Source organism: Lynx canadensis, chromosome E3, assembly GCF_007474595.2.
Source record: "Lynx canadensis isolate LIC74 chromosome E3, mLynCan4.pri.v2, whole genome shotgun sequence".
Classification (NCBI taxonomy): domain Eukaryota; kingdom Metazoa; phylum Chordata; class Mammalia; order Carnivora; family Felidae; genus Lynx; species Lynx canadensis.
Window position 1 is genome coordinate 2,398,924 of NC_044318.1, and position 27,218 is coordinate 2,426,141.

Here is a 27,218-nt window from a genome sequence, read left to right on the forward strand (position 1 = left end):
GTTTGGCTGAACCCCACATCCCCCGCTCACTCGGCTCACGAGCCCACGCTCCCCTGTGCCGGGACCCGACCCTGGCGGCCGCAAGCTCCCGCTGCCCCGCGGCGGGGCGCCAGCGCGCATGCCCAGAGCCCGCTGCGGCCGAGACCCGCAGGCGCCCGGGGTGGGCAGCCGGCGGCGCGTGCTCGGCGGGGGCGGGGCCGCATGCGCGCGTGCGCAGAACGGCCCGCGCTCAGTCGCACAGAGAGCTGAGGAGAAGCGGCGCGGCGGGCGGAGGTGGGTGCGCGGCCGGCGCGGCGGGCGGGGGGCGTGACGGCCCGGCACGGGGCCGGTTCTCCGGCTGTCACGGTGGAAGGGGAGTGCTGAGGGAGGGGAGGTGGTGCCGGGCTTCTGGGCCTCCGTCCCAGGCGGGGCGCGGGGGCCGGCCGCGGCTCAGGTCGGGGGTCCGGAACCCGCGCTTCTCGGGCCCGCGGCCGTCCGCCTGGCGGTGCCCGCCATCCCCTGCCGGACCCCGCGGACCGAGCGCCGGGCAGGGCGCGATGCGGCACCGGGGCCGACCTCGGCCCCCCCGGACTCCCACCTCGGGGGGCAGGGCCGGCGCCCCCCCCCCCCCAATCAGCCGCGTGGTGGGTGGCCGGCCCGGGGCAAAGCGTCGGAAAGAGCTGTTCCGTGTCAGGCTTTTTCTCCGGGCACTTTCCGGCTCTGCGGGGGTAGGAAGTCCTCTTCTGGACTCGAAATTGCAACAGATTCTCTGATAACGTTCTGCCCTTGAAGACCTGCAAGTGCTTTCCTCTGGGCCCTCGGTTTGCCCCAGGATGACACGCCCGCCCACCTGCCACTGGTGTGTCTACCCTGCCTCGGAGCCCTCGGCTGGCTGGGCTGCTGTGCCAGGCGGCAGCTGTCCTGCAGGCCTTGCCCGCAGAAGGAAGCATTTCCACAGGGCCCCGGGCGCTGTGCTTTCCTGAGCCTTGAGTAAGCACAGCTGGAGGGCGGGGATAGGCTGCACCTGGTCATGGTTTTTTGGGGCAGGGGTGCTGGTGGCTTGGCAAGAGGTTTTCATTGATGACCTCACTCAGTGCAGAAAGGGTCGCTTTGGGTCTCCTGGATTGCCACTCGTTGGCCTGACATTAAAGGCCAAAGGTTGTCTAAGAGCCACCTGAGCTGCGGGGAGGCACAGGTAGACTGTTAGGTTAGCCGCGTGCTCGGGTGGCGTGGGCCTCGTGGCTGTGATGCTGCCATTTCCGTGTTTCCCCAGCTTCCGATTCCTAGCCAGGAGTCTGTCTGCCTTTCTAGGGCCAATAGAGGCAGTCCAAGGTGGTTTTTGTTATTTTGATGTATGTTTGCTCTGGAGTCGGCAGGGACTTCCAGGCAAATGCAGAAAAAATAAAACACCCCTTTATTTGGCAGATGTAGCTTGTTTCCTCCACTGGAGAGCGAGGTTTCCATCTTCCCTCTCTGTCCCTGGCACGTAGCAGCTGCTTTTAAACATTTGCTTCACTGTCTTGGAGACCAACTTGCAAGGTCTGTTCATTTTAGGGGATCCAGTCTGGGAGAAACCACCCCAGATAAGAAGAGATGAAGAAATCTCACAAAGGTTTAACAGTTCTCTCTGGCCAGTGGTATGACCCTCATGTGCACTTCCTTTCATGCTGGAGGTCGGCCTTCATCTAATCTTCTCAGCCCTCAGATAAAGCCTTTACCCGAAGTGCTTATCGGATGGCAAATGCTCTGTTTAAAGCCTGCCTCTCCCCGTGGACAGGGCGAGGGCCATGTCACATTCATCTTTGGTCCCCTATTGTCTGGCATGGAATGGACCGGGGGGTGGGGGGGGGTGGGGGGGGGAGTGTTTCTCTGAAAGGCTGTGAAATGAACCGAGATGCTAAAACTAGTTTTCGTGTGGGTTAAGGGTGACCTTCGGGGAAACGCAGACGCCATCTAGGCAGGCTTCTCATAACAGTCATAAAATTCACCCCCCTGAATCCGCAAGTTCCTGTGCAGGTGGGCCTCGTGGGCTTACACTGACCACTGCTGCCAGGACTGTCTGGCAGGTCGAGTGACCTTGGGCACACCGTGTTGCTCCTAATTCTCGTTACCATTTGAGCTAGCCTCAGAAGACGGATTTAAGTGTTTGCTTTGAGATGGTTTCTGCTTTAAAGTACATAAGAACAATGAAGCAGGTTATAAAAAAGCACTTAACATTCACCCTGTTCAATGTTTTACCTGCTGAGGCATACCTTTCCTGTTATGACAACTCCGCTTGTGGAAGAAAGAAGCCCTTTCCGATTCAAAGCAGCAGCTTCAGTGGCTGTTTCAAGTGTCACTTTGCAAATGGAGATAATATCAAAGGAAACAAACAGACCAAAAAAAAAAAAAAAAAAAACCCAGGGCATTTTATGAAGAATCCACTTGAATTTCTTTATTTGGTAACTTTCATTAAGCTTTCAGCACAGGTTTACCGAAGTCGTACTTCACCTGAGGAGGCCGTGTGCCCATATTCTGAGAGGGGTAGCCTTCTGCTGGCCTTTGGTAGGGACTCTGGAGAAGGACGTGAGCTACGTTTTGGAGAACGAGGAGATGATGGAGATGATGGATGTGGCAAGGCCACATGAGGGAAAGGGCCTTCTGGGCGAGGGGGCAGCGTATGCCTGCCTGAAGTCACAAGGGCACAGCTACTTCGCAACCTGCTGTTGCAAGAAGGGTGGTGGGGACTCCAGTAGGTGGAGCGAAGAGAGGAAGGTGAGGCCAGAGAAAGCGAGGCTGGTGGCAGGTCGGAAGAGGCCTTGAGTTCCAGGCCCAAGTGTGAATTTTACCCTGAGAGCAGTGGGAAGCCACCAGGATATCTTGGGGTTGTGTGTGACTGATCAGATTGTGTCCTCCAGGGGTGACCGGGCGTCGATGGCCATGGTGGGTTGGCGACGGGTGGCACGGAGTTGGAAGCTGCCCACCTATTGAAACGTAGGCCCAGCACAGAGGAAGAGTGGTGGGCGACAGAAAGGAGAGCGGGCCCCTGGGACAAGTGGCTTCAGGGCTGGGGAGGGTCAGGGAGAAAGGAGGTGTAGGGAACACTCCCAAGATTGGGTGACAGCATTTGCCATTGCCATGACACAGGCAGAGGGTGCCGGAAGGAGGCTGGCTTGGGGGCAGGCAATGACACTGAGTTTGCAGATGCTGAACTTCCCAGTAAGTAAGGCTTCCCGGTGGCAGGTGGGTATATGTGGATCTAGAGCCAGGGAGAACGTCCTGGGCTCGACCGCGTTTTGGGGACTCCTTCCGATGGTGCTGAAGCCACGTGGACTGGGGTGGGCCTCACCAGGAGAGTGTGTGGAGTAAGCAAGAGAAGAAGGAAGTCTGGAGACAGCTGGTGTTTTCTCGTACAGCAGCGGGGAGGTGACAGTGGAAGTCTAATCAATAACCGCTTGCCTTTTGGGGCCTGGGGGCAGGATAGTGGGCTTTTTATTTGTCACAGAGCCCCAGTTTGTTAGTTAGAACGAACGAATGATCTCAGCAAAATGTGAGAGTCTAGAGGTGCAAAGTCAGATGATTGATTCCAAGGGCCTTCCTGGTGTTTAGTTGCCTTTTGGGAAACTTCCAGATTGTCACTCATCTCAAAAGACTCGTTTCTCTCTAGACCAAGGGTTGGTCCTCTTGGAGCATTCTTTACAGTTAGATCTCTGAAAAACACTTTTTCTAACCATGAAGAATGCTGAAGAAAGTGTTTTTCAGATCCAGAGACGCATTCAAAGTTACAGAAGTCTCAGGGTCCCCCTGCTGTCCTTCTGGGACCCCGGTTTCTGTGTGTTACATCAGCATTGGCAGCAAGCGGGACTTGGGAAAGACTCTGTTGAGGATGCAGAGGGCATGTGTATGGTGCTGCCTCCCACACCTGGGGGCTGAGGGGGAGAGGGTGGGGAAAGGCCAGTGTTGCAAAAGGAGCCCCTACCTGCCCTCAGGAGTCATGTGGCCCCACCGGGCTGGAGGCGTAGGCCCCCCCAGGGCTGGGCTGGCCTTTGGATAAATGCACAGGGGGCTGTTAGCCGTTATCTTTGCCTCTGACGGAACATGCTCTTCACTTAGCGCACCGGAGACAAGATCTTGTTGTGTCCTGTGCGGCTCTGTCCCCCGCTGCCTGGCTGTGGGACCTTATCAGTCTCCCCTGGGTATTGCACAAGGATCCGCTGGCAGAGGTCACGTGCGAGCACTCATGGGCTCTCCCTCCATCCCACCCAAGCGTGCCCTCTCCTTTTACAGATGATTGGGAACACACTATGCACGGCTTGGCTTGTTTCCCATCATCTGAAACTGTGTCTGCCTAATGGTTACACGCTTTTAATTGGGTACCCCTCGCAGTGAGGGTTGTCGTTTACCTGTGGGTGTTCTGTCACCAATCAGTGCCTTACTGTTAGTGTTCTAGATGGAGCTCCTTGGCTGCTCCCGCCAAAAGCTCACCTCACCTCTCTGCCCCTTTAGCCTTTGCTGGTATCATTTTGCCAGCATTCCCTAGTCATTTTCAGTGATTGCTTTTCCAACAAGGATCCTTCTAGCCCTCGTATCTTGGTAGAGCTGCCGGCCTTAGAAGGACCCAGGTTTATGACTTAATTTCTCCCGCCTTTCCGGGCTGGCCCACCCCTCGCTGTCCAGCACAGGGGAGCAGGTGCCTCCCAGTGAACCCCAGGCCTCGTTCTTGGGCCCTTTGGCTTCTTGGAGCCTGTATGGCTGGTCTGTAGAGCTGTCTTGTCATCCACGCTGTGAGTGACGATCCCTGCCCTGCCCTCTTCAACAGCTGAGGGGTTCACTGGCCCCGCAGCGGCTGTGTTCCAAGGCCCTGTCCTGTGCCTGTGCTGTTGCTGCTGCTTCCTGGGCCAGGGCTGCCTCATCCTTCAGGACCCAGCTGAGGTCCCAGACTCTCTGTGCTTTCCTCTCCTCACGCCTGTGCCTGGGTTGGTGTGGTCCCACAGGCAGAAGCTCGCTGAGAATTTGCATCTTTGTATTCTAGCATCGGGTAGTCTGGCGCCCAGGAAGTGTTTTGAATACCTATTTAAATCATTGTAGCTGCAGGACTCCCTCTTGCCCCAGCTTTGTTGTCAGGTCTAAAAATACTTGCTGAGTACCTGCTCTGTGGCCAGCCGTCTAAGGCACACCTGTCCCAGGCACCGTGTTTGGAATTCAGACCAGTCAGAGTTCTGATGCTGCTGACGGGGGCGGGGCTCTCTTCTGCGTCTCACTCTGTGCTGCTAGCTTATTTACCATGTGCCCTGGGGGTGTTTTCCCAGACCTGTTGGGAGAACCCTGTTTTGCTCAGAAGGTAAAGATCCTGAATTAACAGAGCCCCATTCGAACCTCAGCCCCTGCCTGTGGGCAGACCAGACCAGGCTGGGGGAAAGGTGTTTTGCCCCCCAGGGACACAGGGAACTGTTTTGAGTGGCCAACAGGGACCTGTTCCTTGTCCCATGCCGCAGGCTCAGATGCCATTGGTAAGACCTGCATTTGAACTTCTGCCTGGAGACAGGCAGACAGGCCAGCCAGCTGTGCTAAGATCAACGCCTCGTGAATGGTCACACCCCTTGTACCTGGCACGTGCCCTCTGTTGTGTGCCAGCAGCAAAGCGCCCACTATCAAGTTCCCCAGTCACTGGCCGCCCGGCGGTCATTGTGCAATATGCCAGTTGCCATGAATATTTGAAAAATCCCTGTGTTGTGTCTCCGGGCTGCGACAGAGCACAGCCCGCTCTCCTGTTGTGCGAACATGCCTGCTGGGAAGGTCACACGCGTACAAGTTGGCAAATGCTCCCTCTTGTTATTTAGAATTAAATTTTCTTCTTGGGCTAAAGCAGTTTGGGATTTTTCTGAGTCTCCATGATGCTTTCTTTTGTTTCCTCCTTCCTGAGGACACTGGGTGTGGTGTGAGGTACCCAGGTTCAAAAATCACCGTGTATTAGAAGAGCTGGACTCATAAGCAGGTAGGTCATCACAACAGCGTGCCAATGCCAGGAGGGGGTTGAGTTCGGTGAGGGCGCCCTTGGCCCTGCCTGGGAGGTCAGAGAAAGCCCGTGAAGGAGGGGGCATTTGGGCAGAGGCGGGAAGCAGGTCGGTGTGTCCTGCCTGGTCCCCTTCTCAACGAGGCGCGTGCGCCGGGCTGGGTCCCGCGGGAGGGTGCGGCCGGGGAGGCTTTCCGCTGCCGTCCAGAGGTGAGTTGCGAGTTGCTCAACAGTGGTAGAGACGCTTAGGAAAGCAGTTGGAGTCACAGGACTTGAGCTCACAAGACGATTTCAGGCTGAGAGGAGTGTGGACCCCTGCGAAAGCCACATTTAAGAGACGGGGAGGAACGAAAGCGGGAGCTGAGAGGGGAGTGGACGGACACAGGAGGGAGAGGAGAGATGAGAGCAGTGGGGTCCCCCGCGCCTGCTTCAGGGAGATAAGAGCCCAAGGGTGTCCTTGCAAGAAGGGAGGGGTGGGAGATGGGTGCACCCTGCTCTCTCCAGGAGCCTGACTGGGAGGGAAAGAAGAGGAGACGGAGCTGGAGCTGCACAGGGGCTCTTAAAGCAGAGAGGGGGCGCTAAGGAGGCAGGTGACTTGGGGTGCCCAGGAGGTGAGATCCAGGGCCAAGGTGCGGGATGCAGAGTCAGGTGGAGAGGAGGGACAGCGGGAGGGCGAGGGCCACAGGCGGTGTGCAGCTGTCGGCTAGTGTGGAGGGTAAGAGGGTGCCGGCCGGTGGCTCTGAGGGCCGTGACCAGGGCAGCATCATCTTTTCCCTCTACGGATGGTGTGCAGGGCCGACCCCTCCTGTAGGTGTGCCTGGCGCCTGAGAGAGTGCACCAGGGGCTCGGCAGGCAGGTCTAGGCTGAGTGGGCGAGGAAGTAGATCGAAGAGGGGCTGCTGGGTGAGGGGAGATGGAGTCACGACGTGTGGGGGCGGGGGGGACGGTAAAGAGCGCTTGGGTGGGGTTCCGAGAGTAGGGTGCTGGTGACACACCATCTCTGGGTGGAGCCGTTTCAGGGCTGACCAAGATGTGGATGAAGCGTTAGAGATGTAAAGGCTTCTAAAGTTGGGGATCATCAAGCCAAGAGTGCCTACTCTGCTCTCTAATGCCCTGCAGCAAAGGCTTTGAGCTGGGATGAGTGCGGGTGGGCAGGGTCCTGGGAGAGCCCAGATAGAGGAGGACTACGTCCTGGGAGAGCCCAGATAGAGGAGGAATGGGTCTAGGGAGAGCCCAGATAGAAGGGGGGCAGGGTCCAGAGAGCCTAGATAGAGGGGACAGAGTCCAGGGAGAGCCCTGATAGAGGGGGGTGGGGTCCGGGGAGAGCCCAAACAGAAGGGGGTGGGGTTTGGGGAGAGCCCAGATAGAGGGTCCTGGGAGAGCCCAGATTGAGGGGGCGGGGGTCATGTCTAACCCAGATGGAGGGGGGCAGGGTCCGGGGAGAGCCCAGACAGAGGGGTTAAGGTCAGGGGGGAGTCCCCTCTGGCCAGAAGGACAAAGGGTACATTCGGGGAGAGGGTGACGAGTTGGGTGTTGTGTGTCACAGACAAGTTCCAGAGCAAGAAGAGGGGGGAGTCGGGTGGGTGAATGTGGGGCAGCACAGTAAGGGAATGTGGGGGGTCGGTGACCGTGGTTTCCCCAGTGGGCCACGCCGTCACCACCAGCCATCTGCACGATCGGGAGTCCTACAGCTGAGGGCGAAGATGGGAAGATGAGTGTGCCCCACCCAGGTCCCAGACAGTGTCCTGCAGCTTCGTCCCCGTGGCCTCCGGCAGATTCCTGGGGGGGAACAGGGCATTTCCTGGCCTCCCGACAGACGGGTGGGAGGACTGGACCTTGTGAAGAAGTCAGATTTGACTCACACTTGAGAAGAATGTTCCAGAGTAGTGGGAGACGGTGGTCATCGCCCACCTTGGAATATGCCCCACTCCAGGCCTGCTCCAGTGCCCAGGCCTATCCCTGCCCCTTTGGGTTGTGTGAGCCAGACAGCCTCGGGGACATGTCGTGACCCCCCACCTCCTTCCCTCTTCCTTCCCCGGAGGCTCCGCTTCCCCTCCCACGCGGCTTGTCTTCCCTGCCTGGCCCGGTGGCCTCTGCACTCGGAGCATCTCAGTCTCAGGCAGCAAACACGTCCCGTGATGGTTCTGTCTTTCTGGTCCAGACACCCTGGGGGGGCTGGAGAGGGACGGTGTCACCTCTGCGTGCCGGACTCTGGTGCCAAGAACGTGTCGAGGGGCTCCTGGTTCTGCTGCACCCTGGCCTTTCTGCAGGCGCCACCTTGAGAGGGAATGATGATCTCTAAGGCTGAGGGGCCACCTAGAGATGGGGAAAGCTCTGAACTCCACTCGGGGGCACTGCCTGGGAAGGGGAGCAGTTCCCTGTCACGTGGAGCTCCGCAGGCCCAGAACCAAGCACGTCACTGCCTCTCCCTCCCCGTCCTGCCGTCCCTTCTCTCCTGGGACTCAGGGCATCCGTGCACGCGCATGCACACGCAGCTGGGGCCACAGCCTCCTCCTTCTCCGTCCTTTGTTTCCTGGTCCCGCTCCCTGAACAGATGTGGGATTGCTCAGGCTGTGGAGGAAGAGCTGAGACACAGCTGTCACACCAGCCGCCCTGTCCTGTGCACGGTGACTAAGGCCCAGCAGGCCCAGCCCTGGCAGCCTGAGCTGTTCTGCGGTGGGGGTGGGTCAGGATCCTGGTGAGTGCCTACTTCCCTCCGCTCTGCCAACTCACCCCTGCCTTGGGCCAGGTTCTCTGTCCTTGGCTTGGGTCTCTGCCTTGGGTCGCCTCTTCTGGTGGAGTCCACCCCTGGGCAGTGTGTTGGGTCCACTCAGGGGCTGGCCTTATCCCACTCCTTCTCATGCCTCTTCTCTGGACTCTGCCCTCCTTTCTCAGCCACCAGGGTTGTTTTTTTTCCAGCCTGTGGATCCGATCGGGCACCTAGGTGGCTCAGTTGGTTAAATGTCTGACTCTTGGTTTCAGCTCAGGTCATGATCTCACGTTCATGGAATCGAGCCCTGTGTCGGGCCCTGTGCTGACAGGGTGGAGCCTGCTCGGGATTCTCTCTCTCACTCTCTGCCCCTCCCCTGCCCTTGAGTGTGCGCATGCTCGCTCGCTCTCTCAGAATGAATAAACTTAAAAAAAAAAAAAGTGGCTCTGGGGCGCCTGGGTGGCTCAGTCGGTTAAGGTCCAACTTTAGCTCCGGTCACCATCTCACAGTCCGTGAGTTCGAGCCCCGCGTCGGGTTCTGTGCTGACCGCTCAGAGCCTGGAGCTGCTTCGGATTCTGTGTCTCCCTCTCTCTGCCCCTCTCAGCTCATGCTCTGTCTCTCTCACTCTCAAAAATGAATAAATGTTTAAAAAAAGAAAAGTGGCTCTGATCATGCCACCTGCTACTGAGACTCTCCTAGAGGTCCCCCTTGCATGGGGTGATGTCCAGTCTCCTAGTGCAGGTGGCACGCAGGGCCATCGGCCAGCCCCCTCTTTTCTCAGCCCTGGCCACTCACCACCACCTGCCTCAGTCTGCCCCATGTGCCCATCCCCATTCCTGCACCTGGCTGACTCCCCATCTTTGTACACTCGGGGTACCATCGCCCCTGCTGCTGTGCTCGTGTGAAGTCTACACCTTGCCTCGGTCATCTCCCATTGCCCTGCCTGGCCTCTCATGGCACAGAAGAGTCATGTCAACACAAGTTTGTCAAATGAATAAAAATTTGGGGTGAGGGGAGCCATGGTGTGCTGGACCCCTGGGAGGCACGGCCTGGGAGGAAGGCACAGCACCCAGTGTCAGTGAGTGGTTATGATGGAATCACCTGGGCTTCGTGTGCACATCTGTGTTTGTGATATCCAAGTGTTGTGGAAAATCACGTTCCCACCCGAGAGGTGGGAAATGCAGAGGTCTCATGACTCTTCAGATCCTGGATGGTGTTTGGGGACAGCAGTGAGACCCTGAGAAGCTGGCCCTGCATGTGCTGAGGAGGGAGCCTGGGTGGGGCTGACCCTCCAGGTGACTGTCCACTCCTGAAGTGGGAGATGGGTGGTGGGCACAGCAGGGTCACTGGGAGCTCCCCGGAGGCTGACAGACCTGGGATGGACCACCTTGTGTGGAGGACTCAGGGGCCCCTCTCTGTGCCTGGTGTCCTCATCCATAACGTGGAGCCAGTCCCCACACTGCTGACTTGTCAGGGTTAAGGGAGATGGGAAAGCAAAGCAGAAGCCATTGGCAGCCAGCCGCTGTGGCCCCTGAGGACCCGGGTGGGATGGGTCCTACCTGAACAGGTGGTGCCAGGGGCTTGCTGCTGGGCATCTCCTACCCCACCGTCCCTCCCGCCGTGTCTGCTCTCCCCTCTCATCCAGCTCCTGTCCACCGGGCCACCGTGTACACGACAGACCAGAGCCCACAGGTTTGGGGCGCCTGGGCTCCTCCACCCCAGGCCGGCACCTTCTCTTCCTGTTGCCCTGGAGGGCGGAGTTGATTTGACTCCATGAGGTGTACCCAGTGAGGGTGTTTGCTTCACAGGAGCTCCTTCCCCAGGAACTGGCCCCCGGGGCTTGTGGGAAGGGGCCCCCCCCCCCCCCCCCCCCATGCAGCAGATCCACCGGAGCCTGATGTGAACTTGACTTGGCACTCAGGATGGTGTACGTGGCCCGAGGGTATAGTGGTCACCACGACAGGAAGGGGAGCTGGACCAAAGTGTCACCAACATAGCAATATAATATTTGGGGGAAAGAGAGGTCACACGTTTCCACTGAGAGTTGTGTTTTATTTCCGTTTAAGAAATTCTTGCTTCCTATTTACAGCTACCCTGAACTCTGAAAACAGGCCCGGTGTGTGTGAGGGAAAGGGAAGTGAGAGCACCGGAAGAAGGGGCTTCTAGGGGTGGGGGAAGCAGGCCATTTGGAGGGACTGTCCCTGAAGAGAGAGCAGAGGACTTGCGTGGGGATGTGGGAGAACATACCCCACAAGGAGGAGCCATGCTTGGGCCCCCCTGCAGGACCGATCGCGTGTTGACCCACCAGGTCCCGGTCACTCCCCAAATGGCTCTGAGCCCGTGCCAAGCCAGGAGACCCTGTGGGGCGGTAATGAGAAGCCCTAGGGACATCTGAGCTGCCCTGCGTGCCAGGCTAGGCGGAGTGCTTTCTCGGAGCCGACTTAGTTAATCCTCACAACAATTGGCACATGGGTTGGATCGCCTCCCTTCCCCGATTCTGGCTGCCCTTACAAGAAAATCCAGACTCCTCCCCGTGCATGATCCGGCCCCTGGATGTCCCTGTGCTCTTCCCCTTGCTTGCTGTGCCCTGGCCATACTGGACGCCCTTCTCTTCCTGGAGCACACCAGCCTGGTCCTGCCTCAGGGCCTTTGCTCTCCACATTGTGCACGGTGACCTTTCCTCTGCCCTCCCGGCTGCTTCCTTCTCATCACCTCAGCTCAAATTGGGAGAGGTCCACCCCGGGCACCCTAATAAAGTAGCTGTCACCCTCCAGACGTGCTGTGTCCCCAGTGTCTGAGATGATCACTGTCTGCATTTCTTGTGAGTCCAAAAGGATGATGAGTGGAATTTTTTCTATTTTCCCGGAATTGCAGACTAGGCCCGGAACCGAGGACAGGACACACAAAATACTTGCCTCCATTCCAAGTTCAGGGAGCTGCAAGCAGCTGGGGTCAGCCTCCTCCCACAGGGCTGATGGAGAGGTGTCCCCTCAGAAAGCCAGCCCCGCCCCCACCTCATTCCCCTGCCGAGAATGGTGGGGGGGTGGCCTTTAGGTGAGTGCAGTGTTACTGGTGAAAAAGCATACCTCCCTCCCCATCCGGAGGCCCAAGGAAGGCGGGGTTCCAGGGCACCTACTGGCCATCCCCTCCCCCTCCCCGGGCTGCCAGAGCACAGACGGATGAGGGGAAGTGAGTGGGGGGTGTGCCTGTCTGCACAGTGCCCTCACACCCCAGCCAGTGAGCCCTGAGGGTGAGCGGCAGGGGCTGCACGAGGTGGGTCGTATCCATCGGCTCCGTGTCTCGCACTGGCACCCGCCGTTTGGGGAAGAGGCATGGCTTGTGTGAGGTTCCTGCAAACAAGCGCCAAAGCTGGACTTGGAAGGCAGGCCTGACTGACCGAAAACCGGATGGTCTCTGCGTTAGCTCCTGCCTCCCTTCTCTGCCCCTGACCGCCGGGTACAGATGGGGGACGTGGAAGGGATGTGGAAGCGTGGGGAGCAGGTGTGGCCTGGTTCCTGTGGGGAGGGGGGAGGGGGGTTAGCCACAGGTGCAGGGGGGCATGGGGAGGGGTCCCTGCGGAGGGGGCGCACCAGCTCCAAAGCTGACCTCCAGAGCGTGATGTTCGACTCGATGATTTTAAATTTTTGGTCTGTCTCCTGCCCTCTGGCTTCTCCCTCCCAGCAGCAAGCTCAAACGGCGGAGCCTGGCTGTGAATAAGTGTATCTGTCAATCTAAGGAAAGGGCTTTGCGCGATTTGCACTAAAATGTGAGTAGTGATTCTCTTCCGGTACAAGAGCAGGGACAGTTGGGGGGATAGCTGAAACAGGACTTGACATTTTTGTTCTGTAATTTCGTACTATTTGCCTTTTTTGTTTAAAAACAACAACTAAGGAAACGACCCTGGAGCTGGTCTTACAGATGCCTGAAGATGTCACCGCAAACCTTGTTTGCCCGGCCCCAGAAATGCCAAGGTCTCTTTTTGGGTGGGGACTTTAGGAGGAGGCCTGTGGGGGTCCAGGGAGCACTTTCGGGGTCTCCTGAACATGTCCTTGCCTCGGAGACCCTGAATCCAGAGTGTCCCTGGGTTACTTGCTGTAACGCTTTGTCTGCTTCTCGCTGAAGGTCCTTCTGAAGGAACTTTGTAGGTGCGATAATGGTTTTTGGAGTTTCCAGTTTAATATTCAACCCGGATGTGAGGCCAGTTGAATGAGGATTGGTGCCGTCCTGCCTGGATCTTGTTCTGTTCATAAACATGTTTATTGCCCCCAGAGGAAGCTGCTGCTTTTCACGCAGACAGGGAGGGCCTGGGGTCCCCTTTAGAGGGTAATGGGCTCAGAGCCTAGAATGAGGGATGGAAACCCTACAGGTGGGGCGCCCGGCTGGCTCCGTCGCAAGAGTCTTGATCTCGGGGTTGTGAGTTCGAGCCCCACACTGGGTGTAGAGATTACTTTGAATGAATGAGTACATACATACATACGAAAAGTATAGGTAGTTTGCACATGGGGACTGTGGGGTGCAGCCTGGGTGTGGCTCTGGGGGTTCACATAGGCCCAACCTTCAGGGCCTGGGGATGAGGGGGTGCCCCTGGCTACTTTCCCATCTAGGACCCACCCAGGCTCCCATTAAAGCTTCCTTTCTTCTGAGCAGGGAAACTCCAGCCCAGCCCCACACAGGGTCCTGCTGTGGATGAGGTCCTGCTGTGGGATGTGTTAAATGGGTGTTGTCACAAAACCTTAGTTAATCTTCCCTATGGGGAAGCTCCTATAAGAGCAGTGATGGTGCTGGGAATGCAAGCTGGTGCAGCCACTCTGGAAAACAGTATGGAGGTTCCTCAAAAAACTAAAAATAGTACTACCCTACGACCCAGCAATGGCACTACTAGGCATTTATCCAAGGGATACAGGTGTGCTGTTTCGAAGGGACACATGCACCCCAATGTTTATAGCAGCGCTATCGACAATAGCCAAAGTATGGAAAGAGCCCAAATGTCCATGGATGGATGAGTGGATAAAGAAGATGTGGTATAATGTACAACAGAGTATTGGTCGGCAATCGAAAAGAATGAAATCTGGCCATTTGCAGCTACGTGGATGTAACTGGAGGGTATTATGCTAAGCGAAATTAGTCAGAGAAAGACAAATATCCTATGACTTCACTCCTATGAGGACTTTAAGAGACGAAACAGATGAACACAAGGGAAGGGAAACAAAAATAATATCAAAACAGGGAGGAGGACAAAACAGAAGAGACTCTTAAATATGGAGAACAGAGGGTTACTGGAGGGGTTGTGGGGGGGGGGGTGGGCTAAATGGGTAAGGGGCACTAAGGAATCTACTCCTGAAATCATTGTTGTACTATATGCTAGCTAATTTGGATGTAAATTTTAAAAAATAAAAAATAAGACAAGTTAAAAAGAAAAAAAGAGCATTGTCAGGGCACGTGGGTGGCTCAGTGGGTTAAACGTCTGACTTCGGCTCAGGTCATGATCTCACAGTTTGTGGGTTCAAGCCCCACATCAGACTCTGTGCTGACAGTTTAGAGCCTGGAGCCTGCTTCAGATTCTGTGTCTGCCTCTCTGCCCCTCCCCCAGTCACACTCGCTCTGTCTTTCTGTCAAAAATAAGTAAACATTAAAAAAAATACATAAAGGGGCGCCTGGGTGGCGCAGTCGGTTAAGCGTCCGACTTCAGCCAGGTCACGATCTTGCGGTCCGTGAGTTCGAGCCCCACGTCGGGCTCTGGGCTGATGGCTCAGAGCCTGGAGCCTGTTTCCGATTCTGTGTCTCCCTCTCTCTCTGCCCCTCCCCCATTCATGCTCTGTCTCTCTCTGTCCCAAAAATAAATAAACGTTGAAAAAAAAAAATTAAAAAAAAAAAAAATACATAAAGAGCAGTGTCAACTGATACGTATCCAAAAGAGCCAGAAGCCGGGACTCCACCAGACCCGGGCACTCGGTGTTCACAGTGTTACTTACAACAAATAGCCAGGAGGTGGCCGCAGCCCGTGTCCACTCAGAGATGAGTGGGTAAGCACAATGTGTTCTGGTCACACAATGGAGTATTATTTGGCCATAAAAAGGAATGAAATTCTGGTAAATGGGGGGGCAGGACACGTAGGTGGAGTGCAGAGGTATCTTGGGCAGTGAAACTACTCTGTATGATTTTGTAATGAGGATATGTGTCGTTACACATTTGTCCAAACTCCTGGAATGCACACCGGGAGCAGACCCTCATGAATCTGCCGATTTTAGGTGATGATGACGTCTTAATGCAGGTTTCTCAGCTGGACCAGATGCCCCGCTCCCCTGGGGGGTGTTGACGAGGGAGCGGGTATGTGTGAAATCTCAGTACCTTCCTCTCAACTTTTCTGTGATCCTGCAACTGCTCTAAAAAATAATCTTAAAAAAAAAATCCTGATACATGCATGCTATAAACATAAATGAATCGGGGTGCCTGCGTGGCTCAGTTGGAGTGTCTGACTTCAGCTCAGGTCATGATCTCATGGTTCGTGGGTTCGAGCCCCTCATGGGGCTGTGTGCTGACAGCTCAGAGCCTGGAGCCTGCTTAGGATTCTGTGTCTCCCTCTCTCTCTCTGCCCCTCCCTCACTTGTTTTCTCTCCCTCTCAAAAATAGATAATAAACATTTTAAAAAATTGAAAAAAAAATAACCTAGATGAACCTTGAAGGCATTATGCTCAGTGAAATAAGCTAGTCACAAAATGACAAATGTGTGTGATTTCACTTCTGTGAGATTCTTAGAGTTGTTGCCTTGGTAGAGACAGAAAGGAGAAGGGTGGGCTCCAGGGGCTGGGGAAGGGGGAGTCCATGCGTCCTGGGGGCAGAGTTTCAGCTGGGAAGACGAAAGAGTTGTGGGGACGGTGGTGGTGAGGGCACAGTGTGACTGCACTTCCTGCCACGGTTCCGTAGACTCAGAGACGGTTACCCTGGTAATTCTACATATGTTTTCCCACAGTGAGAAAAGCCACACTGCACTGAGGGGCTTCTCACATATACAGCTTTTAGACTATAATTCTTTAATTTCCACTCCACGTTTTTAAGGTATTATTTCCTTTTTGTATTTTCAGATGAATGTTACAGATGCAGGAGAAACTGGAATGATCTGGCCATCTACTGAAACTTGCTGAAGCAAACCGTTATGACGTCTCTGGACCCTGTACTGTCCCAGGCAGAAAGGCTAGTCTGAGGTGCGTGGGCACACGCTGCTCTTGGGTGTGTCAGCACACCTTCCCTGTGTGCAACGTCCGCCTGGATCTCACAAGTTTCCCGTAATGGAGAGACAGCACCAGACCCCCCAGTGTGATACTTCTGGCTCCTGTGGACCCAGAAATGTCTTAATTTTGAAGCAGTGACACCTTCTGTTTCTTTCTCAGCCCTCCCGTTTACTCCCCCACAGCAAGTCTTCTCTGGAAGGCCTACCTGAAACTCAGCTGGCGTTTCTAGAAAGCTCAGGGCTGGCCTGTGGCTTCTGACCCAGGGCCGGTGGGGCAGAGCAGTTGTGTGGTGCTGTGCTCGGCGCAGCTGCATAGGCCCGGAGCCTTAGGGAGTAGACACTGGGCAGCTCTTAACTGGCTGGGGTGCTCTTGTCCAGCGAGCCCCCCCGCCCTGGTGTTGGGGGGGGAAGGAGGGCTGGGGGGCCCGCCCACACCCGGCAGAGAGTTGTCTTCAGCAGGATCTGGCTGGCCTAGCCCTTCTGGGATCTGAGCCTTAGGCTCTCATTACTCAGAATCTGTGTGATCTACTCCAGTAACTGCACGAAAAGAAGTTCTACTCCAGAGTTCATAGTGACTTCTCAAAATATCCAGTCATCTTGTTTTTCTTTAAATGTTTGTGTATTTTGAGAGAGAGAGAGAGGGCGGGAGGGAGAGCTAACAGGGGAAGGAACAGAGAGTGGAGGAGACAGAATCCGAAGCAGGCTCCAGGCTCCGAGCTGTCAGCACAGAGCCTGACGGAGGGCTCGAACCCACAAACCGCGAGATCATGACCTGAGTTGAAACCAACAGTCAGGTGTTTAACCGACTGAGACGCCCAGGTGCCCCTCCACTTGTTTTAAGTAGAAGCCCTCCTAATACTTCATAGAAAAATGAAAATAAAAACGTGCTCTTTAAAATGTGAACTTTCGGGGCGCCTGGGTGGTTCAATCGGTTGGGCGTCCGACTTCGGCTCAGGTCACGATCTGACAGTCTGTGAGTTCGAGCCCCGCGTCAGGCTCTGTGCTGACGGCTCAGAGCCTGGAGCCTGCTTCGGATTCTGTGTCTCCCTCTCTGTCTGCCCCTCCCCTGCTCATGCTTTGTCTCTCTCTGTCTCAAAAATAAATAAAAACATTAAAAAAATTTAAAAAAATAAATGTGAACTGTCGTATATGGTTAATATATAACCTATGCGTACATTAAGCCTGACTTTCAATCCGACAGGGTACAGGATGGCAAAGAGGTCAGCAGCAAAGCCTAGGAGACGGGGCTGGGGGATTTAGCCGCTCCGTGCCTCTCCCGGCAGCCTGGGATCCCCGTGCTGGGCGCCCCGCACCATGGATCCCCCGGGCTACAACTGCTTTGTGGACAGAGACAGGATGGACGCGGCCGTGCAGGACCTGGGCCCCAAGGAGCTGAGCTGCACCGAGCCGCAGGAGCTGAAGCAGCTGGCTCGCCAGGGCTACTGGGCCCGCAGCTACGCCCTGCGGGGGAAGGTGTACCAGCGCCTGATCCGGGACATCCCCTGCCGCACGGTCACGCCGGACGCCAGCGTGTACAGCGACATCGTGGGCAAGATCGTGGGCAAGCACAGCAGCAGCAGCCTGCCCTTGCCCGAGTTTGTGGACAACACGCAGGTGCCCAGCTACTGCCTGAACGCGCGGGGCGAGGATGCCGTGCGCAAGATCCTGCTGTGCATCGCCAACCAGTTCCCCGACGTGTCCTTCTGCCCCGCCCTGCCCGCGGTCGTGGCCCTGCTGCTGCACTACAGCACGGACGAGGCCCAGTGCTTTGAGAACGCCTGCCGCATCCTGGCCTGCAATGACCCCAGCCGGAAGCTGGTGGATCAGAGCTTCCTGGCCTTCGAGTCCTCCTGCATGACGTTTGGGGACCTGGTGAACAAGTACTGCCAGGCGGCCCACAAGCTGATGGTGGCCGTGTCGGAGGACGTCCTGCAGGTCTACGCGGACTGGCAGCGCTGGCTGTTCGGGGAGCTGCCCCTCGGCCACTTCGCCCGCGTCTTCGACGTGTTCCTGGTGGAAGGCTACAAGGTGCTGTACCGCGTGGCGCTGGCGATCCTCAAGTTCTTCCACAAGGTGAGGGCTGGGCAGCCGCTCGAGTCAGACAGCGTGAAGCAGGACATTCGCACCTTCGTCAGGGATATCGCCAAGACCGTGTCTCCTGAGAAGCTGCTGGAGAAAGCATTTGCCATCCGCCTCTTCTCCCGGAAGGAGATTCAGCTCCTGCAGATGGCCAACGAGAAAGCTCTGAAGCAGAAAGGCATCACCGTCAAGCAGAAGAGGTAGGCAGGCCCCTGGGGGCCTTGGGTGTGGCCCGCCCCTGGGTAGGTGAGGGGCCCACTAGGGTAGGGCGGAGGTGGGACGCGTCCTGGGGGCTGGGGCCTGAGCTAGTCCTGCCAGGCTCCTGGTCTGCCTCCCGGCAGCCAGCCCTGCGTGGATAGGAAGCCATGGGAGTGAGGAGGGGGCCTTCTGGCTACAGCCACAGGCTGCTCAGGCAGCTGCGGGTACAGAAGGTGCAGGGAGGGTCCTGCCTTCAGGGTCAAGGCCGGTGGCGGAGATGGACGCTGGGTGCTGACCATGGAGTCAGAAGGTCTGGCGGTGGGCCCGGCTGACTGCCGCAGATCATTTTAAAGCAGCCCCTGCTCTGTCCCCCACCTGGGGTCTGTGCTCCCTTGCCGGCTGCTGGGTATGTCCCCCTGCCCCGAGTACCGCCCCTGGGAAGCCAGGCTGGGAGGGGCCCACGGTGTCCCAACACCATCTCGGCGTGACCGAGCCCTTGGTGTGGAGGCCTTTCTCCTGGGCCAAAGGCAGGTTCGTCCTGGCCGTCAGTATTTGCCACTAACCTGTCCTTGTCTGTTTTATTTTTCTTCCTCTTCTCTGTGTCCGTTGCTTCCCCCTGTTTTTCAGTGTTTCACTTTCTAAAAGGTAGGTCTGGAAACCACATCTTCATTCCTGGCTTTTCTCCATCTCCCGTCCTGGCTCTCCCAGGGCCCAGCTGCTTTCTCTGGCTCTTGGGGCTGGGTTTGGCAATGTTGCCTTAAACCCTGGCTGCTCTTCAAGCTGTCTGTCTGTCTGTCTGTCTGTCTGCCTGCCTGCTCAGCTGCCTCAGACGTGCTGTCTGTCCGTGCTTGGCCGGCTCTGAAGCATTGTCTTGTCAGAGCCGGCTCACTCTGTGTCCCCATTCATTAGAGAAGACGTGCTTCTGTCCCCACCCAGGCTGAGTGCTCTCCCCTCTGTAGCTGATGGGAGCGGGGCTCCAGGGCTCAGCGCCATTCCCCCACATTCCCCCAGTCCCGTTTCCTCGGGAAGAGCAGAGAAGCCCCCTTCAGGCATAGCTCATGCGAGAGGCTCCGCAACTTGCTCCCGGGCGGGGGGCGTGGCCAGGGCGTGGCCAGGGCGTGGTCAGGGCTGCACTCTGAGCCCTCCCCACTCTCCCCAGGCAGTTTGTGCACTTGGCGGTGCACGCGGAGAACTTCCACTCAGAGATCGTCAGTGTGAAGGAGATGAGAGACATCTGGTCGTGGGTCCCTGAGCGCTTTGCCCTCTGCCAGCCCCTCCTGCTCTTCTCCTCGCTGCAGCACGGGTACAGCCTGACCAGGTAACACCCCGGAGCCTGGCAGCGGCCCGAGGCACGGGCTCCAAGGGCCTGACACACGGGAGGACGGAGCAAGCCGTGGAGACACCCCGGAAGTGTGGGTAGTGTCTGGGGATGGGCCCCGGGATCTACCTGCCTTTTCCTCAGGGGCCTTAGAATTGAGAGCCCCTTTTTCTGGGCTTCTCCTACTCCCCGGCCACCCAGACTTCAGGGGTCGCTGCCCTGAATACACAGCACTGATCCAGGCTCCTGTGTAGGTGTGACGACCCTGGGAGGTGGAACCCCCACACAGGAACTTCACCCTAGCACAGGAAGACCTGTGGCGGTAGGCCCTGGGCCCCTGCTGCCCAAGCCCCACCTGGCTGGTCCACAGCTGAGTCCGGGGTGTCCCTGCCTCCCGAGGCAGCTCTGCCGGGTTCGGCCCCAGTCAGCCTTAGATGGCAGGTCGCCTCAGGAGCTTCTGGCTCAGGTCACAGGTGACCCCGCAGAGGTGACATAGGCAGAGCTGTCCCAGCCCACATGACTGTTACAGCACAGCTGAAGACACGTTCACCTGGTCCCTGCTTCTGTGCTGTGTGGGAGGCCTGCTGTGGGACAGCCAGGCTGGGCCACCAGGGATGCCATGAAGGCTCCGGGCACTTGGTGCCACCAGGATGCTGTGTCCAGCCTCCTCGTGCACTCCGTGTCCCACAGGCTCAGGCCCCCCCGGGCACCTGTGAGCTTTCCGAGAGCAGGTTCCTCGGGTTTTGCTTCCCTGAAGCTCCTGACACGTGGCTGTGCCCGCTGAGGGCCGTCCGTCATGCGGCTTTTCCCCACATCGCAGCAGCACTGACGGTCCTGGCCAGCTGACTGCTCGGCCCTGAGGCTGCCAGGCCCGGGCTCCGTCTTGGCTAAGAAATGTCTGGGCCAGGGTGCTGCCGGGTCCTTGGCCACCACACCTGGTCCCCAGGAGATGAGGAAGCACAGTTCCCAGACCCGTCTCCCCCAGACAGCCTGGGCTTCTCAGATGCTATGGGCGCCAGATTGCTGTGGCCAGAGGTGGCACAGAGGTGGGATGGAAGCCTGGCATGTGTGGTCTTTGCCCCCAGGTTTTATTTCCAGTGTGAAGGACATGAGCCCACCCTCCTGCTCATCAAGACCACGCAAAAGGAGGTGAGGAGAGGCCCTTGCCACTAATGAGCCTTGGGGCGGGGGTGGGGGTGCCCCCCTGAAGCTTCCACCCAGGCTTCCTTCTCTTAGGGGCGCAGAGTGGAGCCCACCCTCCACAGAGAGGTGAATCCAACCTCTCCATCTGACCCCCAACCACCCAGGGCCTCTCGCTTCCCTGGGGGCTCCAGGCCCCTGCTGAGCAGCCTGGTGGCACAGAGCCTGGCTTCAAGGAGCGAGCCCTGCACAAATACCCCACGAGCAGGGCCTTGCCTCCACCCATGACAGGCGACTCTCAGGGCCCTGTCCTCTGCTAAGTGCTCTGAGGCACCCAGGGAAGTCGGAACTCACGTGCCCCCATCCTAGGGGCGTGTGCACGCGGTAGAGGCTCCTGGTTCTGTGGCTCCCACACCTGCACCCACGGGAGTGGTAGGTTCCTCACCCGGTTCCGGGTTCCGTGTCTGGGATTCCAGGAGGAGCCTGGACGTCTGCACTGTAGCAGGTGACTCACTGTCAGACGCTTCGGGCAAAGCCTGCAGCCACGCCGCCTGCAGCCCCTCCAAGGACTGAGTCGGCACTTTGCTGGCGGGCTGGAGGTTAGGGAACATTCTCGAGCAGGGTCACCTCTCAGAAGCTTCTGTGTAAGGGGCATCCCTGGGGTTGATGCCCAAAGTCAGAGTGTGGAAGTGGGCTCATTCCCATGCTTGAGGGCCAAGGAGGGAAACAGAAATATCCCAAACACGCTGATGATGGCGGAGGCAGCCACCCACCCACCCTCACCGCCCGCCCCATGCCCTGCAAACTCTGACCTCCCCACCCCACTGTCCACCTCCACCCTTTGCCCTCGGGCACACCAACAGCGCCCCCCATCGGTGACCACCACGGCGGGGGGGGGGGGGGCTGGGAGCCCTAGCAGGCTCTGAACGAGGGTGCTCCTGCAGGTGGGGCACAGCCTCACACCACCGGCCTTTCTCCCCAGGTGTGTGGGGCTTACCTGTCAACAGACTGGAGTGAGAGGAACAAGTTTGGAGGCAAAGTGGGCTTCTTTGGGACGGGAGAGTGCTTCGTGTTCAGGGTGAGTGAGTCCGGCTGGGAGCCCTGCTCACGAGACCCTGCCTCCCACTCCTCCTAGTGCTCCCCCCACAGAGTGCCTCCCCACGTCCTTGTTTGTGATCCATCGACCGCACAGGCGAGCCTCGTCTGCCCGGTGCAGTCGGCTCCCCGGCCCGGGCCCCGATAAAGACTGGTGGGGGGCGTGTGCCTGTGACTCACGCTGCCCTTCCGCCCTCAGCTGCAGCCTGAGGTCCAGCGCTACGAGTGGGTGGTCATCAAACACCCGGAGTTGACCAAGCCAGTGTCCTCGGAGGCCGCTGCCGCTCCATCCCCTCTCGGCCGCCCCATATCCTCAGACCCTGCCGACCGCCTCTCGCCCTTCCTGTCCGCGCGGCACTTCAACCTGCCCTCCAAGACCGAGTCCATGTTCATGGCTGGGGGCAACGACTGCCTCATCGTAGGTGGGCGCCTCCCCGCACTCCAGGCTGGGCTCCTCCCTGCCCTCGGTCACGTAGCCCAGGAGATGGGTGCGAAGTCGTGGGGGGAGCCGAAGCCCCTGCCGTGGCGGGTGCCTCATGTGAGGGGCAGGCAGAGGAAGAGAGCCGGGACTGTTGGGGCTGGAGCAGGTGCGGGGGTGGGAGCGGGGATCGGAGGGTGCACGGCGGGGGGCCCCAGCCAGGGGGACTGAAGGCCAGCCCTGTGGTTTTAGAGAAGTCTCTGGCAGGGCTGGGGCGGGGTCCCCATCCAAGCGGGGCTGCTGAGGAGCAGGAGGAGAGCCTCTAGGGGGCAGTGCTGGACAGAGGGACAGACGCTGACCCCAGCATCCCACAGGTGGAGGGGGCGGCCAAGCGCTCTACATCGATGGGGACCTGAACCGGGGCCGCACCGGCCACTGCGATACTTTCAACAACCAGCCCCTCTGCTCTGAGAACTTCCTCATCGCTGCCGTGGAGGCCTGGGGCTTCCAAGACCCCGACACCCAGTGACAGGCCTGCGCACGTGGGGACGGAGCTGTCACCGTGGGGTGGGGGTGGGGCAGTGGCCCCCTCTTCATGGGGCAGGCAGTAAAGGAAGAACCCCCCTCCGTGTGGTGGGCAGCATGTGGGTGCAGCTGGGGCTCTGGTGCTGGGCCGGGAAGGGGTGCCCGGGCCTCAGCTGGCTGAGCCTTGCCCTACTCAGACCTACGCAGACCTGCTTGGACTCAGGCCCTGCTTCTCTGTGGAGCGTCCTGTGCCCAACGCCTGGAAGGGGCTGCATCTTGCAGCCCCTGAGTCTTAGTCCCTTGGTGCGGAGGTGGGGACTCCGAAAGGCAGAAGGAACCTTCCGGCAAGTGTGGGTCCATGGCGCCCCCTGCTGGGGCCTGTTAGCATGGCTCTGAACGGAGCCCTGAGGCTGCTACCTGGTGGGCTGCTGAAGGCCCCCCAGGAGAGACAGACGCCCTGGCGGCTGCCCCCTGTCCATATCCCCTCCCACTGTCCAGGGCTTCTCACCCAGTGTCCTCTTCTGGTGCTGGCCTCCTGTGGCCGCCTCTTGGACAGGAGCTGCAAGGTGAAAGAGGGGAGGGCAGGATCTGGGCCCCTCCTGAGGGAGGGAGAGCCGGAATGATGCGGGACTGGAGAGGACGTTATGTGTCCTCGTGTTTCAGAGCCTGACGCTCCTGCGGGGCCTCTCTGTGGGTTCACAACTGGAGAGGCTGCCCAGGACGGCCCAGGGACGGGCCCTCTGCCACTGACCCCAAACCCGCCAGCTGCATTTCCACAGGCTTGTCCAGAGAAACCCAGACCCCTGGGGGTTTCTTCAGCCTTCCTCCTCTCTGCGGGGGAGGGGGGGCCTCCTCTGCTCCCCTCGGTCCCTGCAGTGGCCCCAGGATCCTGTCCAGACTCCTCAGCGTGGCATGCTCGTCTTTGTCCATCCCCACGGGCCCCAGGTTGCCGGGCCCCCCCTCCCCAGATCCTTCCCACACGGCGCCTTCACCACATGCCCCTCTGTGTGCCTCTCACAGCCCTGTGTTTGGCTACACAGTGTGGTGTCCTCGTGCTGCGGCCTGTCCCCCACTTCCCTGCCCCACCTGGCTCTGCACACACCCTGCAGACTGTAGGGACCACGTGCAGACTTGCCAGGGGGTGCTGTGGGGAGTGACCTCCCACCCCATGCCCTCCCTCAGCTGGTCCTGAGGGCCTGGGCACCCGGGGAGGGGGCGGGAGGGGGGGAGCAGACAGACAGACACCCAAGCAGCCGTGCTGGGGGCTTTGGCAGCCTGGGCCACAGGTGCTGGGGTCCTGGCCCCCACGTGGCTGCAGCCAGCCTCTCGGTGTCCCCACGCGTGATGCCTCTGCTGTCTCCATCTTGCTTGGGCCTCCTGTGGGGCACTGGCCCTCCTAGTTCAGTCTCCTCTGAGCCGGGCCGCCGTGGCGCAGGAGGAAGGACCAGGAGCCCTGTGTGGCTTCGGGCAAGCCCGTGGACCTGCCTGGAACCCATTTTCCCCAACCGTAAAAAGGGGCCAGTCATCCTGCACCGCTGTCCCCGTGGGACTGTTCAGAGGTTCTGAGGGGGACCGCGTGAGTCTCCAGTGAGTGGAGAGGTGCCGGGAGGCAGTATCACAGTTCATCCCCCCTCCGCAACACACCACGGCAGCCCTTGCCCCCCCAGCCCCAGCCCTCCTGTGGCGCAACTTTGGTGTTCATTAAACACGGTCTTGTTACATGAACTCTGAGGGTCCAAGTCTGGTCTCTTCAACCAGAGGGGCCTCCAGGGGCTCCCCTGGGCGGGCCACCAAATGGGGCACAGGAGGCTGCACCTTCACGATGCCTGTCTGCGTCACCAGTGGAGTGTTGAGGGCCTTTGAATACCGCCTTCTGTAAGCCACTGGAGGTATATCCAAGCACTGTTTGCGTGGCTCCCTCTGCAAACTTCTGGAGCCTGGGGAATTCTTTGCTGGTGAGTGAGTCTGGAGGAGTCCCTGTGGCTGCCCTGAGGCCCCTACCTGGCCCTCGAAGAAATCCAGCCCAGGAGGGAGATGATGGCTTAGTCACGGGGTCTCTGTCTATAGCGTGCGGTCTCTGTGTGCACGTGCAGCGCCCAGGTTCTTCCACTTTGACGTTGTCTCCCGAGCTGTCCTGCTGAACTAGAAGGTATGTGACTATTACCTTCATTTTTAATTCTTATTTATTCTTGTTGTGCGATGTCAGGTGTTCCCAAACAGAACACGTTTTGTTAATATTCTCTGTTGTTTCTTCTTGATTACCTAGAATTAGCTTTTGATGTTAAAAATAGCCAAATTTTTATGGAATTGCATGATGAATTATCACCCGTTTTTCTAGAAACATTTAAAAGTTTATTTTGAGGGGTGCCTGCCTGGCTCAGTTGGAAGAGTGTGCTGTGCGACTCTTGATCTCGGGGTCGTGAGTTCAAGCCCCACACTGGGTGTAGAGATTACTTAAATAAAACTTAAAAAGAAAACAGAACGTAGTTTGAATCAGTTCATTAAATTAATTTGTTGAAGTGGACTATATGCGTTTAGGGCTTCAGAACGTCAGTTTTTTAAAAGTAATTTATAATACAAGAGTAAGGCATTTGTATTATGAATTTTTCAGAGTTTTAATTGCTGAATTGAAATTAGTATTTCAGCCTTTCCTACTTTTATAAGCGGGGTGCTTAATTTTTTGAGTTTCTCCTGGCAACTTGTTGCAGAAAATTCTGAAGATTCTGTGAAGCCATAAGGCCTGTATCGTGTCTTTTAGTATTTATTATTTACCAGATTTGGGTTTTGTAACTTTTCATTCTAAATAATTTTAGATTTATGGATGAGATGCAGAGGTGGCCCAGCGGGTTTCCATGGGCCCTACCAAGCTTTCAGAGGCCTCGTACAGCACATGTATCCAAGCAGAGATGAATATTGGGATATGATGCTATTAACCACAGATTTAATCAGATTCCTTGAGTTTTCCCACAGCCCGTTCTCTGTACCAGGAATAGTTTTAATTTGTATAGATATTTACATTTTTATTAAATCCAGAGTGACTTCGGAATTCATAGGACTAGGGCTGCCTAGGTGTCCCAGTAGGTTGAGCGTCCGACTTTGGCTCAGGTCATGATCTCACAGCCTGTGACTTCGATCCCCACATCCGGCTCTGCGCTGACAGCACGGAGGCTGCTTTGGGTTCTCTGTCTCCCTCTCTCTCTCTGTCCCTCTCCACCCCCTCTCAAAAATAAACATTAAGAAAAAATTCACAAGACTAAACACTGGTCAAAAAAATAAATTAGCCAGCACACCCCCGGTCTCAAACATGGATTCACATCTTGACTGTTGTCCTCGCCCAAATGCCCCGTTTGCGTGGGGAAGTTACCCGGTGAAGCCAGGAGCACCAAGGACACCTCACGAGCGCTTGACCCTGCAGCGTCTAAGTTAGGCAGGAAAGCGTGTGGATCTTCAAAAATAACCTGGCATAAAACAGAATCACGCTCTTCATCAGGTTAGTGTCAGACTGTGCCCTGAAGTTAGGCACGGTGTCACGTGATTCGCTGCTAAAGATGAAATGCCTCACACACTTGCAGACGTGCTCACTTGACCCAGCCGCACGGAATTTAACACTGTGTTTGCGACCGAAGAAGCAAAATCAGTGGACACGCGGTCACGCAGACACGCTGACCCGTGACGTGCCTCGGAGACGCACCAGCTGTTAAAAACCTGCTTCGGATTGCTGAATCCACAGCGTGTTCCCTAGTTGTCCAGTTAGTTTGGGCACCCAGAAGCCATTTCATCGGTGAGAAGCACCGCTGACCGTGGGGGCCTGCAAGTCGGGTCTGGCCCGGGGACGCCGTGGCCGCGTGAAGGCCGGGAGTGGGCCCTGCTCGACTTCACGCTGAGGTGCGCTGACTCGCAGAGGACTCCCCTCAGCAAAAGCAAGCGAGCTCACGACTGAAGAGGAGGAAGTCGTGTGGATGATCTTACCTTCCATTCTTGCGCAGGCCGGTTATTGGCTGGAAAATGGAGCATCTGAACGAGTGTCGCAAAGAATCGTGAGACCAAGTGAAAATACGCTGGCGTGTGGCGACCGAACGTCGGCTTTGCGGCAGAGTCTAAGTTGGGAAGAGTGAAAATAAAGGATTTTGTAACGTGGTTGGTCAGTGTTCATTTGAGTCCTAAATGAAAATCAATGAGAGCTAATGGACAACACTGAAATATTTGGTGTGAAAACGTGTCAGTGGTCTGGGGGATCGTGGGTGCGTCATCTCTGGGGGTGACTACCTTGACGGTCGCGGAGGACAAGGGCGAGCTGGCACGAGGGGGGATTACTCCCTTGAAGGCGACTTTCAAAGCCTGCGCTAGCTGATCCTGAGAGAGAAGTTTCTCTCCCTTAGGAGACACCCCTCCCGCACTTGGTGCAGTGGCCGGAGCGAACCGAGTCCTTCCTGATCTGGTTTATGCTTGTTCTCAGCACCCATCACGAGGACGCACACCGCCGGTGTGAGCAGTGAGGGGAGCGGCCGTCAGGAATCCCGGTCCAAAGTCTCAGTCC

At 57.5% G+C, this 27,218-nt stretch overlaps 1 protein-coding gene and 1 long non-coding RNA gene across 9 annotated transcripts; both read left to right on the forward strand.

Annotated features, from left to right (window-relative positions):
* The first annotated feature begins 211 nt into the window (after window positions 1-211).
* TBC1D24 (TBC1 domain family member 24) lies at window positions 212-24,406 on the forward strand. 8 transcript variants are annotated; one of them, XM_030300242.1, is made up of 10 exons: window positions 1,824-5,953; window positions 12,362-12,446; window positions 15,763-15,882; window positions 17,110-18,187; window positions 18,813-18,830; window positions 19,345-19,503; window positions 20,589-20,652; window positions 21,626-21,721; window positions 21,938-22,160; window positions 22,531-24,406. In XM_030300242.1, exons 4-10 carry the CDS (start codon window positions 17,223-17,225, stop codon window positions 22,683-22,685), a joined length of 1,680 nt encoding a protein of 559 aa, XP_030156102.1. In that variant the 5' UTR covers window positions 1,824-5,953; window positions 12,362-12,446; window positions 15,763-15,882; window positions 17,110-17,222; the 3' UTR covers window positions 22,686-24,406. The 8 variants fall into 8 exon arrangements, with proteins under 8 accessions (XP_030156103.1, XP_030156102.1, XP_030156101.1 ...); XM_030300241.1 differs by having other exon boundaries at window positions 12,365-12,446; XM_030300239.2 differs by lacking the exon at window positions 1,824-5,953 and adding an exon at window positions 11,489-12,181 and having other exon boundaries at window positions 12,365-12,446.
* A 1,480-nt stretch (window positions 24,407-25,886) lies between these two features.
* On the forward strand, window positions 25,887-26,881 carry LOC115504429. Its single transcript, XR_003965693.1, has 2 exons — window positions 25,887-26,171; window positions 26,254-26,881. It is a non-coding gene; the product is annotated as an uncharacterized LOC115504429 (long non-coding RNA).
* Window positions 26,882-27,218: the final 337 nt, after the last annotated feature.